This window comes from Leucopleurus acutus, assembly GCF_964270905.1.
Source record: "Leucopleurus acutus genome assembly, chromosome: 5".
In the NCBI taxonomy this organism is placed as follows: Eukaryota; Metazoa; Chordata; class Mammalia; order Artiodactyla; family Delphinidae; genus Leucopleurus; species Leucopleurus acutus.
Genome location: NC_139147.1, coordinates 55,412,154 through 55,427,554, shown reverse-complemented (window position 1 = coordinate 55,427,554; position 15,401 = coordinate 55,412,154). Strand labels below are relative to the sequence as shown.

The following is a 15,401-nucleotide window of genomic DNA, read 5'->3' as shown; positions in this document are numbered from 1 at the left end:
TTTTCTTTTCTGATTGCTATGTCTAGGACTTCCAGTACTGTGTAGAATAAAAGTGGCAAAAACGAATATCCTTGTTTTGTTCCTGATCTTTGAGCCATCTTCACCATTGAGTTTTCACCATTGAGTATTATGTTAGCTGTGCTTTTGTCATAGATGGTCTTTATTATGTTGAGGTGTTTTCCCTCTATATGTTCTCTGTCTCTCTCTATGTCTCTCTCTCTCTCTCTCCCCTCCTTCTGGGACCTCTATAGCACAAATGTTAGTATGCCTGATGTTGGCCCAGAGGTCCCTTAAACTAATCTCTCTTAAAAAGAGAGATTTCTTGTTTGCTGTTATGATCGGGTGATTTCCAATACCTCATCTTCCAGATTGCTGATCTGTTCTTTGGGATCTTTTAATCTGCTGTTGATTCCCTTAATGTGTTCTCATTTTAGTCATTATAATCTTCAGTTCTGATTGGTTCTTTTTTATATTGTCTATATTTTTGTTGAAGTTCTCACTGAGTTCACCCCTTCTTCTCCTAAGTTTGGTAAGCATCTTTGTGAGTATTACTTTGAATTCTTTTCTGATAAATTGCTTATCTCCATTTTGTTTAGTTCTTTTTCTGGAGTTTTGTCTTGTTCTTTCATTTGGAAAATATTCCTTTGTCTCCTCGCTTTGCCTAACTCTTTGTGTTTGTTTCTATGTATTAGGTAGATCAGCTCCATATCCTAGTCTTGAGAGAGTGGCCTTATGTGTGGCACAATTCCCCATGGTCACCAGAGCCAGTTTTTCCCGGGGTTTCCCCTGTTTGGGCTTCATGCACCCTCTTATTGTGGTTGGGCCACAATTGCTGTGGGCACACTGGTTGAGGGGGCTGGTCCCAGGCCTGGCTGGCTGCATAGCTTGGTTTTGACTGCTGTAGGTGTGCTGTGGGTCACTTGGGGTGACCCCCAAGTGGGAGCTTCTTGGAGGGGGTGCTGATGCTGGCCAAGGTGGTTCACCAGGTTGGATCGGGTAAGAGCCACTTTGGAGGGGCACCAGTGCCAGCTCGTGCCACCTGCCCGATGGAGTGGACAGGGAGTGGCTTTTGAGGGGCCTTCCAAGGTGGGTCCTCAAGGGAATGTTGGGGCAGGGTACACTGTGTTAGCTAGGTTGACTGAAAGTAACAGAAATGGTGCCCACCAGTCCTGGGCCAGCCAGCTAGGTGGCAGAAGAGTTAAAAAAATAAAAATAAAAAGGTGTGCACAAGTGCTTCTGCCACTGGAGAAAGTTCTGCCAGATCCCTGCCCCTCAAAAATATGTCCTAATATTAGTCAATGAATTTCCTTCTTGTGCGACTCAGGTGTTTTTCAAGCTGTTGCCTCTCTTGAACCAGGAGGCTGTTGCCTCTCTTGAACCTCTCTTGCTCTTGGGACCAGGAGCAAGTGAGTTTGTACACAAGCATTGTCTGCAGTTTCCTGCAGTCCTCTAGCCTTCCTGGCCCTAAGCCCCACTGGTTTTCAAAGCCAGACATTACAGAGGCTTGTCTTCCCGGTGCAAGAACCCTGGGCTGGGGAGCATGATGTGGGGCTTGGACCCCTCACTCCCCAGTGGGGACCTCCACAGTTGTGATATCCCTCCCACTTATTAGTTACCTTATCAGGGGTGTGGGCTCTGATTAGACCACGCCTCTGCCCTCTTACCCATTCCCCACATGGCCTTTTCTTTATAGCCTTAGTTGTAGAAAATCTGTCTGCTAGTCTTTAGGCTGTTCTCAGAGATAGTTTTTCTATACGTAGTTGTAGTTTTGGTGTGTCCATGGGAGGAGATGAACTCAGGATCTTCTAACTCCCCCATCTTGAGCTGAACCTTAAAGGCTTTTCTTATGAGATAAGTGGTGATGTTAACAGATATGATTTTTTTTAATATTCTGTGATGAAATGTGTTAACATTTGGAAAATCTGCATAATTCAGTAAATGTATACTTTTCAAATCACCACTGCTTGATGTTGCAAAATCATGTGTAGGTAAAAGATCCATTCAAAGTTTAAGACAGATGCATGAATTTTAATGTAACAGAATAAAAAATTCATTTATAGGGATTATACCATTAACCCTTAAGAAACTTCTATTTGTTGAGTTTTGGTACAGTATCAAACAATAGTCACAATTATCTGAAAAGACTATGAAAACACATCTCCCTTTTCTAACTACTTATCTGTGAGAGGCTGGATTTCTTCATATGCTTCAACCAGAACAGTTGGATTCTTCAACCAGCTGACTTTTATTAAGCCAGAGATTTAAAAAAATATAAAATAAGCTTATTTTTCTCACTAATTTTTTGTTTGTTTTGGAACATAGTTTTCCCTCTAAAAATCGTTGCTTCTGTTAACATGTCATTAAGATTTTTATTATGTTAAAATGAGTAAATACATACCTTAAATTCCTCTTTTAATTTCGAATACACTGTTAATATAAAACTCATGTAAACAAAATCTCTGTGGGGTCCTCAAAATTTTTTAAGCATATAACGTGTTCCTGAGACCCAAAAGTTTGGGAATTGCTGTTTTAACCCAAACACTCTTATAATGTTGAGAGTTTTAGAACTTGTTTGTAGCAAGAGGGGTGGGAATCATAAATATTTGAGGCTTTTATTATTGCACTAATTGCATAATAGAAGTAACTGCCTTTGATCAGGATTGGCTCTGCTTTAATACCATTTCTAATAACCAAGGCATTTCTCACCTATCATTAATGAAGTAAGCTAAGCTGGGAAAGTAGACTAGAGTGAAATAAAATTTACCCTTCTCTTGGTCACATTCTGTACCATTTAATGACGCTTTCTAATAGTTATTTAGCAAGTCAGTCTACAAAGTACATTCACACTCATTTAATTTTCATTAACAATATTTTATCGCCATCCTCAATTTACAAATGAGGCAAAGAAGTTGTAATTATCTAAAGATCATATGGTCAGAAATGTGTAGAGCCACATATAGTACACAAGGGAGCACGGCACAGAAGAAAGAATGCGTTCCTCAGGATTAAGAGCTTAACTTGAATCTACGTCCATTGCATAGCTGGTAACCAGGTTTGTGTCTCAATCACGTTTAAGTCAGTTACCATATTTTCCCTTCTGAAAAATGGGTAACATAATACCTATGTTATCAAGTAGCTATGAGAATTAAACTAGGTAATATATATAAAGTACTTGCTCTATGGAAGTTTCTCAATAAATGGTAGCTCACTCTCGAGAGTTCTGGAAAGGATCATTGCCATGGTTTGCTGATAACTGGACCCTCGACTCTTTGTAAATATCAAAAATATGTGGATCATATTAGTTGCTCTTAAGCCAACAAGTTAAGTGGGAGAGGCAGTAGATAAGAAGACCATGATTAACTTATTTTGTGAAATCTTTTTGTAGGTGAGTTCCTAAAAAGGCTAGAAGAAAAGGAAGCTCTGATAAACCAACTTTCCAGGGAAAATATCACCTTCACTCTGCAGACTCAAGACCTGAAATGGCAATTGGCAGAAGAGACCAAAGTCATGCATCTATTGTTTCTCACCAGGAGCTTGACTGTATGTTAAAAAAAAAAAATAGTGCTTGCTAGGTCAGCCTGAATATCTTCTCATATAAAAGAAGGGGGGAAAGTGTGCTAGAAGTTATGGAAAAAGATGTGTTGGATCTTATACGTGCCAGGGAGGACTCTGATCACTGAAGGAACATCCTCAGTAATTTAGATCACTTCTCTAGTTTGTCAGATTTAGAGCAAACAAAGTATGCATTTTCATTTTGCATTATTGCTAGAACAGAAAGTCGGCAAAGTTCTTTATGGGTCTTTGATTCTGAATTGCACAAAGAAGTGGAATTAAATAAAAGAGCAGGATAAAATGAATGGGGCTGGATTAGCTCAATATTATTTCAAATTGTCAATATATTATAAATATTAGTCATTATTAGTCATTTCTTCCCAAGAGAATATATAATGTTGCTCGCAGGTGACCACAGTGAAAGTGGTTCTTTAATGTTAAAGCATAGTGACTAAGATGAGAGATGGATTTTTGAGCCCTGGTATTCAAGTCTGTTCTTAGTTCATATTCAAGGCCTCTTTCTTACTAAGACCCCAGAAGACTTCACTTACATATAATCTCACTGCAACTCTTCAGACTTCAGTTTTTAAATGTTTTATTTTATTCCTTCCACTCTCCTTATTTTCTATATCATATGTACATTTTCAAATTACTGTCATGATTTGTGCATCAGACATCATGCTAGACGCTTCTCTCGTGCCATATAAACCTTCATATATAAGTCATATGAAACTGGTAGAATTATATTTTTTTACATGAAGTAACCAAGGCTTTGAGAAGACAACTCATCCAAGGTCATACAGCTGGTAGTATACTGTGAAGGAAGTTTAGCAGGTTGTGAAATGACTAGATTTATAGTTTAGAAGATCTCTCTGGCTGACTTCCCAGTGGCTTCCAACTGGCATACAAGGCCCCCTTTCTTGGCTCCGGCCTCCTTTTGTGACCTTACCTTCCACAGCTGCCTCTGTCATTTACTCCCCTCCAGTCACCCTGGCCTCCTTGCTGCCCCTTATACAAGCTGTCATCATTCAGGCCTTAGGACGTTTGTAGCTGCTATTCCCACTGTTTGAAGGCCCTTCCCCAAGGCCTTTGGGGGATGATGAGAAAGAACCAACCATTCCTCATCATGTCAATCTGTTTTACGTTCTCAGTGCAGTCAGCAATTTTATTTAGTAATTTTGGTACATGATTGTTTTACATATCCTCTTACTCCTTTTAGCTCCGTTGGACAAAGGCTTTGTCTCCATCTCTTTTACTTCAATTAACACTATTGCTTAGAACAGGCGCTCAATAAATATATATTAAATAAGAGGAAGGGTAGCAATTTGAAGCCAAGTTTCCCAGATTCCAAAGCCTGTGTCCTTCTTAGGGCTCCTCATTCACTGCCCAAAGGTGTCTGCCTGAGACTGCCATTAACCAAGCCTTGTGCTTTCAGAGCTGCATCTACCTAAGAAGATGCTGTTTCCTAATTTACATTGAGGACCCATGAGGACTGGCAGCGACCCTGGTTCTTCACACTAGACTAGGTTACCTCTTGGGAATGATGTTGCTAGGTTAACCAGACCACCCCTTAAGTGCCAGCAGTAGTCATTAAACTGAGCTCTACTGTCCAGTAAATACAGCAGCCACTCCTACACTACAGGTGGCGACCTGAATTTAAATTGACATTAATTAAAATCAAATAAATTTTAAATTTAGTTTTGACTGAATTTGACCTTGTTTGGGGCACATTTTGAGTGTTTAACAGCCACGTGGCTAGTGGTTACCATATTGGCAGTGCACATATAGAATATTTTCATCACTATGGAAAGTTCTATTGGCTAGTACTGCTTTAAAGTTTTAAAGTTTTTAGGGATTTACATGTGAAATAAAAGGTTCTGTTCTCCTTATGAATAGAATGAAAAGGCTAGGCAAAACTCATTGGTCCTTTCTAGTCCAAACAAGATCTAACTCTTGTATATTGCTAAATATAAATCTGATTACCTAAATGATGGTGAGTGTTCCTCTTGCTACCGTTGCATTCTGCACTATTTCTAGAACTCCAGGCCTGTCTATTGTTGAAGCCCACATAGTCAGGCTGGCATTTCCCTAAATAGAACCCTCTGCTTTGTTGTAACGGCAGCAGTTAGATACTTTCTCCTTTCTCTTCTTGTCCCAAATTCTCTCCCTGGTATCATCATCCCTGGTATCATCTTATGAGGTTCAGGTTCGGCTTGCATTTGTGACAGGTGGTTATTAACCTTATCTAAAAAAGATGATGTCACCTCCAAGCCTTTCATTGTTTGTTAATGGCCGTGGTGCCTTTTTGTAACATGTGTTGTGTCCCCTGCAGTCACAGAGTGCCCTGGCCCAGGCCGTGAAGTCGGCCAAGCGTGCCTGTGACCTGCTATGAGAGCAGTACCAGGAAGAGCAAGAGGCCAAGGCTGAGCTGCTCTGGGCCCTGTTCAAAGACAATGCTGAAATTGTTAAGTGGAGAACCAAGTATGAAGACGACACCATCCGGAGCACTGAGGACTTGGAGGATGCCAAGTGAGTGGGGCAGGGCTGCACAGAGGACTCTGAGAACAGTGACTGTGTCTTCGAGGCCACATGTGTACACTAAGCTAATCCTCACCAAGTGTGTGAACTAACCCAAGACCAAAGCTGAAACAGCCACCACTGGCAAGAAGCACATGCTCTAGAGGGGTTCAAAAATGAAAATTATAATACAGAGTGACAAAGACTAGAGAGAAGTCCTGGGGGAAAAAAAGAGGTTATTTCTAGGGGTACGAGGGAAGTCTTCATAGATGTGACTTTGAACTAGGGTTTGAAAGTAGGCTAGCACGAAAATCCTGTGTTTCATTTGGAACGCCAAAATAATGGAATCCATGTGTGTACATGTCTCTGTACCTTAAAGTCATCATGTCTCTGGTCTACAACTTGTACACTACAAAGTGGTCTGTGAAGGTGGACAGGGGCAGCTGGAAACGTATTAGGATTTGTCATCCTGCCTATGGGACAAAGGTTTCTTTGAAAAGAAAACACTTTGGGGTCACCTCTAAGGTTAGGATATCGGTTTTATAGCCAACACTACATAATGGCTTTAGAAGTTCTTCTCAGGAACTACAGAAGTTTGGGGCCCACATGAATCAAGACTTAGTACCAGGATGTAGTTCTAAAGCATTTTGCTCAGAGGTCAAAGGACTGTGTGTCTTTGAGAGAAAGTGTCAAACCATCCCCGGCTTATAATCATTAAAGGTTGACTCGAAAGAGTGTATCCCTGGCTTGGTAGCTTGGCAGAAATTCAGGGAAGATCAATACATTTCTCTTTAGCATCAACCAAAAATATTATTTTTTCAGTTCTTCACCTAAATCTTTGAAAGGCATTGCTGTGCACGTGCTGAACAGCTGCTGTGTTCTGTCCCTGAAGGGGTACCAAGCAATCTGTCTCTGTAGCCACAGTAACTTAAAAAGGGCTTTGGGATGACAGATACTAAAAATTCCTGCAGTAAATGTGTTCAAAACTCTGGACTGCAGAAAAGTGGGGCTTTGAACTGAAATGGCGCCTCATATCCAAAATATGGCATTTGCTTCTAAAGCAAGATTTTTTTTTCCTAATAATTGAAGAATTCTGGTGAAAGTGTCTACCAGTCATTCTGTTTGAAGGTTTCCTAGGGAGGGACAGAAAAGAGGGAAAGTATATAGGTTACTTATGACCACATGGATTTGTTGGAACTAACAAATTGTGGTCCAGTAGTACATGACAACTGAAGAGAAATGATGGGCAAATGAGATAATATCCAAAGACTTTTTTTTTTTTGCTTTAAACTTAGTTGAACATCAAATAAATAAAGCATTGTCTGTATTATGATTTCCCACTAAAACCCCTAAGGGACGTGGAACTGCAAAAAAAATCTAGGATTCCATTTTTTTTAATTGGAAAGCTGAGGATCTGTCTACTTAGATTTCCAGCCTGGGGTTCACATGATGAGTTAGTTTAGTGGAATCAAGCTCCCCTGAGACCCCATTTACCGCTTCTGAGTTCCCCAAGGATAGGAATCTGATTTCTTCATCTCCTACACCTTCTTGCGTATTCTAGGAAACTACATAGGTGCTTATGGTTGGCAAGTTGAGCAGCAAAATTGTAGCTGGTAGTAAATGTAGAGCAACGTTATCAATCAAATGAAGGTGATCAATTGTCCAGTTTGCCCTGGACTTGCCCAGTTTGAGCACTGATAGCCCCGTGTCCTGGTACAACCCCTCAGTCCCCCAGCAGGTGGTCACCCAAAGTAAAATTCCTATTTTCTGGTTCCAACTGAGCATTTCTAAAGTAGTTAAAATATGTGTAATTGTTTTACAAGACTCCTGTTTTAGGTGGGATAAAGCATCAGAATCTCCTTTTTTTTTCTCCCTTATTGAGATATAATTGACATATACCATTGTGTAGGGTGTACAAGTAAGGTGTAGAATGTGATAATTCGTTATATGCACATGTTGAGAAATCTTTACCACAGCATGATTAGTTAACACTTCCTTTACCCCACTAAATTACCATTTTATTGTTGTTGTTATGGTGAGAACACTAAAGCTCTATTCTCATAGCAACTCTCACATATAAGATACAGTATTATTATTTTTTTATACATTTATTTATTTTTGGCTGCGTTGGGTCTTTGTTGCTGTGTGCGGGCTTTCTCTATTTGTGGCGAGCGGGGGCTACTCGTCATTGCGGTGCGCGGGCTTCTCATTGCAGTGGCTTCTCTTGTTGCAGAGAACAGGCTCAGCAGTTGGGGCTCATGGGCTGCAGAGCACAGACTCAGTAGTTGTGGCGCACGGGCTTAGTTGATCCTCGGCACGCGGGATCTTCCCGGACCAGGGCTCGAACCTGTGTGCCCTGCATTGGCAGGCAGATTCTTTAACCACTGTGCCACCAGGGAAGCCCACAATACAGTATTATTAATGGTAGTCACCATGTGGTACAGAAGAATCTCTTCTTACCAGTTAAGAAAAATGAAGCAAAGACATGAAGTGACTATGGTTAGAAAGCCAGTGAGCAAGGAGTAGTTGTTAGAGCCCAGGTCTTTCTTAGACACTGAGCACAGACTGCTCTTTGCAGGATTCCACCAAAAGGGGGCTTTAAGAGCACACTGCTCTGTTGGGCTGCTGTGTGGAACATGTTAATTCCTGAGGATCTTTTTCTGTTTAATAACTGGAGACTGGAAAAAGCTTTGGTACATACAGTACCTTTCATCTAAGAGGTGTGATGAATGAGTAAGAATGGGACTGCCAGTGTCCCTGCAGGAGATGGGAACAAGAGAACACTTTGCATCCATAAGGAAGCGTATGAGCATTGTAAGGACGGTAGAGGAAGCATTTTAATAAGCCACTGCATCTCAGAGGATTCTGGAGGGAGGACAGACAGGGGCTAAAGTACCCCCGACAGCAGTAGGACCTGATAAGTGAGCATAACGCTGGGATGGATGTGGGTATATAAATTTGGGAAGAGGAGCTGAGATGGAGAAGAAATTCAGAGAAAAGATACTCGGGCATGTTTAGGAGTCCCATGATGAGAGGAGGAGACTGAGCAGGAGAGAGCCAAAGAATGCTGCTTGGAAGCAATAAAGCCAAGGAGCTCTTTAGAGACTAGACGTGCCCCAAGACTTTTAACGGTTGCTTACTGTTGGGTGTTCAGTACCATCTTTCTCTTTCTCCCATTTCTTATGAAGTCTTTGATAAAGTCTGTATTGCTTACTTAAGGTTCAGGGGAAGCAGATACTTACAGGGATTCAGAGGTTCTGAGTGTCAAGTCCAGGTTGGCAAAGGGTGGGGAGGGAATAAAGGACATGTGGACATAGAAGCCAGAGTGTGGTGGTCAGCAGACATCTGGCTTCCACAGGCACAAGGAGGTCATTGTCAGGCACAAGCTGCTTCCCCTTCAGACTATGAAGCCACCCTCAGGAGCCCCCCCACCCCCCATTTGTACCCGAGTGCTGTGTTTAATAAGGACACACTGCACGAGCTCTCTGAGGGTTGTGGCTTCACTCGCCCTTTGGACCTCCCCTTCTCAGGAAGAAGCTGGCAATTCGGTCGCAGGAGGCTGCCGAAGCCATGGGGGTGGCCCATGCCAGAAGGGCCTCCCTGGAGAGGGCCAGGCCCCAACCGTAGCTCGAGCTCGGGGACACCCTGTCGCATCGTGGGAAGGTGCACCGTGCGGCCGCTGCGCTGGACCGGTGGCAGCAGCACTTCAAACAGTGCCTGCACGGCTGGAGGCGGGAGCACGAGTAGCCTCAGGCGATGCCCGACGCCCCGCAGAGGAGGCCCAGGCCCTCAGCGCCCGGCTCCTCGAGCTCAGGCACACCTACGAGGAGAGCGCCGCGAGCCAGCGGACCCTCCGGAGGGCGAACAAGAACCTGAAGGGTACGTTGCCCTGGGAACCGGAGCAGGGTCCCGGGAGGGCCCTGCGCCAAGGGCAAGGCTGCCTCGATGCGCAGAAACCTCAGCATCGTCCTGGTCTCGCTTGGGTCTTAACTTTTCCGTTTTGAATACTAACTTTGGATTTTGTCTCTTTTTTTATACTACAGATACTATTTTCATTAAAGGAGTTCTAAACATAAGAGTACTTTCCTAACTTTAGCCCCAGTTCCTGTCCATAAAGGAAGTCTATTAAGAATTTCTTTATATCCATAACCTGCATAATATGCGTACAGGTATTTTTTTACTTAAATTACACGTTATTCTATACCTTTTATTTTTTCCATTTATTAATTTATTTTCTAATTTAACAAATATCTCTATAGCCCATACTACGTGCCAGGCACTGTTCTATATATAACTATTCATTGTTTAAGTCTCAGAGCAGCCTTATGTGTTAGTTTATCTGTAAAATGCAGATTAGATTGAGTCATTTAAGGTTAAGAACTTGGCCAAATTCGCATTTGATAAGTAGCAGATCTGAGGTTTGAGCCCAGCCAGCTTGATTCCGGCATATACACACTTAACTATGGGCTCTGCCACCTCCCATGTGCCTGTAGCTGGAGCCCTACCAAGTGACTGTTATTAGTGACGCAGTGTTTTCTGATAAGGCTGACTAACACGTTTAACTAGACCTTATTAATTTTAGATAAAATTTTTCACAGTTATAAATAATCCTATATTGTACATCCGTGTACAATGGGGACGTGTACAAATATTTCAGTAGGGTAGATTCCTAGAAATGAAATTGCAGGATTAAAGGAGTGAGTTTTCAAATGCTGAGATATTGCCCAGCAGCCCTTCAAAGAGGCTGCCAACTTATACCAGCACCAACAGTGATGTGCATTACAACGCTGAGATGCCCTGGGAGTAAGTTCATTACTATTGGAGGCATAAATGAAACTTGCTTTCTCTGTTGACCCACCTAGTCCATGAGCAGGTCACTGACTGGGCCTGTGAGAGGTGCTGGAACAGTTAGAAAACTTTCATGGCATCTGAACCACCTGGAGGGCTTGTTAAAACGCGTCAAGAGTTTCTGATCCAGTAAGTCTAGGGGGGGGTCTAAGAGTTTGTATTTCTAAGAAGTCCCCAAGCGAAGCTGGTGCTGTTCGTGTGGGGACCATACTTGCTCTGGGCTGGAGCCTGGGAAGAAGTCTTTTTCAAAAGCTCTCTGAGTGATTCTAAGGTATGGTCAGAGTAGAGAACCACTGCCTTGAGTTTTCTCCTGGGAGCCCTTCTTCTGGAGAGGCTTTATCAGAGAAGGATTTATTATTCACATGAGACTTGCCATCTCATGGGTTTGTTTTTGTAACTAAAAAATTCTTGTCACAGCCTATCCTAGCCGGGGATCTCAGAGGAGCGGTCAAGCCCCTGAATTCCTTCCACTGCCTCTGGACTGTGGGTAATTCCCAGAGCACTTGGCCCTGCTCCACACCTCTCAGGCTGCAGAGGCTTCCTTCATGAACAGGCGGAACTGACAGTAACAGTGTCAGGTGCTGGAGGTTTTGTCACTTCTGGCTGCCTTGCTCTTTCAGAGACGTGTGTTCATCAGAGGGTTCACGCATTGGCTTCTGGCAGACAGTGACCCAGCTTATGCTGTAAGTTCCCATTCTGGTGTTGAGCGACAGCTGACACAGTGGCCGCCACCCGTGTTGATAGCTAAGCTCTTCCACTGGATAGGATTCCAGATCTGGGTCCTAGAGCCCCACCGGGCAATATCTGGCATGGCTCTGACAAGCAGGACCGCCATGTACAGTCACACGGGTTGTTCAATGCACAATACTCTAAGAAACACCATCCTCACCAGCTGTTGTAGGCAACTTTGTGGCAGATGCCAAAAGAATACTTTGAAGAGGGGATTCTTTTTCCTAATTCAAACAAACGTCCCATACATGCCAGCGGTGGCCTTGCCATCAAGTTACCAAGGATGGCATGACCAGGGTCCCAGTGGGCCTCTGGGAACAGTCTCTTTTGGCTGATATCATGGATCTGAGACTGGTTCTTTTCACTAACTTTGTTTTTCATCCCTCTCCAGAAGAGATTTCTAATCTGAAGAATCAGATGAAAGAAGGAAAGAAGAACTTAAGTGAAATGGAAAAGATCAATAAGTAGATTGAACAAGAAAAGAATGAAGTCCAAATGGCATCGGAAGAGGCCGAGGTATTACCTCCAGGGAGCAAAGCAGGCTTCCATCACTGTGACAGTGCAGAAGACCTGCATTCTAGTCACAGCAACAGCAAGAACACGCTTATAACCCTTGACCCTTATTCAGGGGTTAACTGCGTGCTAGGCACTATGCCTGGCTCTTTGTATGCACTATTTTATGTAATCACCCTAGCAAACTATTGTCCTCATTGTACAAATGAGGAAATCGAGGCTAGGGGAACAGGATAAACAATCGTGGATGCAACTCTCTTGATTATAAAGAAAACAAGAACCATGTCTATATTGTTCGCTAATTTATCCTCAGTACCTAGACTCTCACTGCTCTAAACGTGGCCTGTGGACTGGTTGCATGGGCATCACCGGGGAGCTTGTTAGAAATTCAGACTCTCAGCCTCTCTCCAGCTCTGTTGGATCAGAATTTGAATTTTAACAAGATCCCTGGGTGGTTCATATTTACCCTAACATTTGAGAAGCACTGGACTAGAACATTGCCTGGCATACAGTAGCGGTTCAATAAATATTTGTTGAATGTTGAATAGCTAAATATCCTCATACCTGCCCCTCTCTTTAAATAAAATCAGTCGAAACACTTTTTTTTTTTTTTTTTGCAAAAAAAACTTTAGGTAGTTTGAAAAATGAATTCAAAGCAATGTTCTCAAACATTTGTTGCTGAAAGCTTATCTTTGTGTGGGTTGTTTGACAGGAGTGTTTTCAGTGTTGTGGATTAAAAGTTCAGGAAAAATCTCTGACTTGATCCCTAGGTGTGTGCTAGTGATTGACAGGACCCCTGAGAAAATCTTTTTGCCAAAGAGGGTGAACTCAGAAGGAAGTTATCCTGTCACGGTCATTAAGTAGTCAAAAGGCCTACAAAGCCTCTTTTCTCGCAGCTGAATTTCATTTTCTTGACCTACCCTTTGACTAAACACCCAGTCACATTAAAAATGCATCCCTCACCCACTCACCCTCCAACAGAGACAATAATTTTTAAAAGGCATAGCAAGTCCATTTCAGGCATGGGCCTTTTCAAAGGTGTGATAATGAAAAAATTAGACCCCAGAGGATTGCTCTGAGTCAAGCAATGTCCGATCAATTTACCTCACCACGGCACATTTCTGTAAGAAATCTACCAGACAGAAGATGTGTCAAGTGGACCGCTCTTGACACAGCTCTTGTCTTTTTATGCAAATTGTTTTCTGAGGCCTCTACATTTTATGTAGAATCCTTTCAGTTGGCAGTGTGGTGTCCCCTAACAAGGCCGGTCCTCGTGAAGTGGGTGAACTTTGTCTCATTCACTTGTTCCTTTTGTTCCCTGTTGGTTCTCTGGCCACCCTGGCTAGGGACTTTCTAAAGCCACCACCTTAACCCAAAGAAGTAACTTCTATGGTGGAAATTTCAAGCAACATGAGAAGCCAATGAGAGCTGTGATTGGGCGGGGCAACTTTAGTCCTATATAACGTATAGACTAACATCTTTATACGTTAAATTGAGCTGCCCGTTGAAGGTGAGACGACTAAGACCACAGCGCTCATACCATTCAGTAGCACTAGATGGCATTATATTCTATTCGCATTTTCTCAAGTTTTGTCTTCAGCTGCATCCATAAATACTTCATCAGCTTGGACATGTATTTGTAAAACTGGGTTATTTCTTTTCCTGAGTCAGCCTTTATGAAAAACGTTATCAGATTATTTTTGAAGTCACAAAACTCAAATTATCCCAGGTCACCTTCAAAGCTTCACTTTCTCAGTGCATTCAAAAGGGTTAGAGGTGACAGTTTCCCCCTGAAGGAAGGGCATCATTCCCTCGGAGGAAATTGCTATACCAGCATTTGTTTTTTATTTATTTTCTATTATATTGAAGTTAGTATTGAGAGAACAGCAGCAAGGCTGTAAGCCATATTAAAGTCCCAACATCTTTCTTATTTTTATTTTGAAATTGCTATTCAGTTTTACCTTTTACTTTTGATGGTATGTGCTAAGCACTCCTCAGAAGGGGCTAGAAAAATTGCGTCTGCCCTCAGGACTGTCTGCCAATGGTTAACTGACCAATAGATGGTGGTCACCCCTTGTGCCCTTTATAAACATCCACCCCCAGTGTTCTGTTTGTTTCTTCTATAGAATTTTATCTTTGGAACAGCCTTTAAAGATTTAATCAAACCTACGCTTTCAAACTTGAAACACCTTTATAACATCCCTGGCAGTATGTGCCTTGCCTATATTTAAATACTCAAGGGGGCAGGAAATCTCCCTGTCTGTCAAAGCAATCCATTTGAAATAATAGTAGTAATTATGGTGATAATGGCTCACACCAAGCATTATGTGTCAGGTACATCATAAATTCCTTTATTTGAGTGCTGTCCTGTTTCTTGCTCTCTGAATGCTTTCAACTTATTTTCTATCCCTCTGTGATGTCCAGAAATAAATAAAAGTTTCCAGGTAGGAGTTATCACCTTCCTTGTTTTAGTTTTGATGCTTTTATTGATTCATCCCAACGATGGAAACATTAGAAAAAGTCAAGGGTAATAAATTAAAAAATTGAAATATAGTCACAGACAAGATTGAAAATGTCTATTTTAAAAATGTTTTAGATTCCAGTTCTTGAACTACAGCTGAAGGCCCTCAGAACATCAGATCTATAGGTGACGTGACAAACAATAGTAATCACTTGTCTCTCATCCTGTTCCAATCTTCAGGGATGTGATTTGACCTTAGATTATTCCTAGCAATTCTAAAGAGAGCTCCATTAATGATATACGTTTAGAGAAAAAACAGTTTTGTCCAAAAGTGGGCTGAATTAAGTGCTTTTTATTTATATATTTCAGGAAGCTCTGGAACGCAACAAAAGCAAGATTCTTCGTCTGCAGCTTGAACTCTCAGAAACTAAAGCAGAAATTGAAAGAAAGCTTTCAGAGAAAGATGAAGAGATAGAAAAATGTAGGTATTTACAATTATTTTGATGAGCAACAGTTGCATATTTTAGAATCCTTAACTGAACAGAACCCACTGTGTTTGGCTGCTTGTATGACCCTTGTTGGACTATTACCAAAGAAACAGCCAGTCTAACCCAACACTAGAATCTTTCTAGTAAGCTCAGCACTGTTAATATAAAGGAACACCTCTACACGATTACTATCAGTTTTGTATGATTTTCTTATAAAATTCTTTTTTTTTTTTTGCGGTACGCGGGCCTCTCACTGCTGTGGCCTCTCCCGTCGCGGAGCACAGGCTCCGGAC

General features: G+C 42.0%; 1 protein-coding gene across 1 annotated transcript in view; it reads left to right on the top strand.

Moving 5' to 3' along the window:
• The window catches only part of MYH15 (myosin heavy chain 15), a gene marked incomplete at both ends in the record, with an annotated part of 180,194 nt that overhangs the window by 135,764 nt on the left and 29,029 nt on the right, over positions 1 to 15,401 (top strand). Inside the window, 10 exon segments of the mRNA XM_082839245.1 lie at positions 3,386 to 3,504; positions 5,885 to 5,941; positions 5,945 to 6,081; positions 9,600 to 9,693; positions 9,697 to 9,813; positions 9,817 to 9,835; positions 9,838 to 9,948; positions 12,038 to 12,111; positions 12,115 to 12,162; positions 14,990 to 15,105. Of these exon segments, the coding sequence (XP_082695371.1) occupies positions 3,386 to 3,504; positions 5,885 to 5,941; positions 5,945 to 6,081; positions 9,600 to 9,693; positions 9,697 to 9,813; positions 9,817 to 9,835; positions 9,838 to 9,948; positions 12,038 to 12,111; positions 12,115 to 12,162; positions 14,990 to 15,105 (892 nt within the window).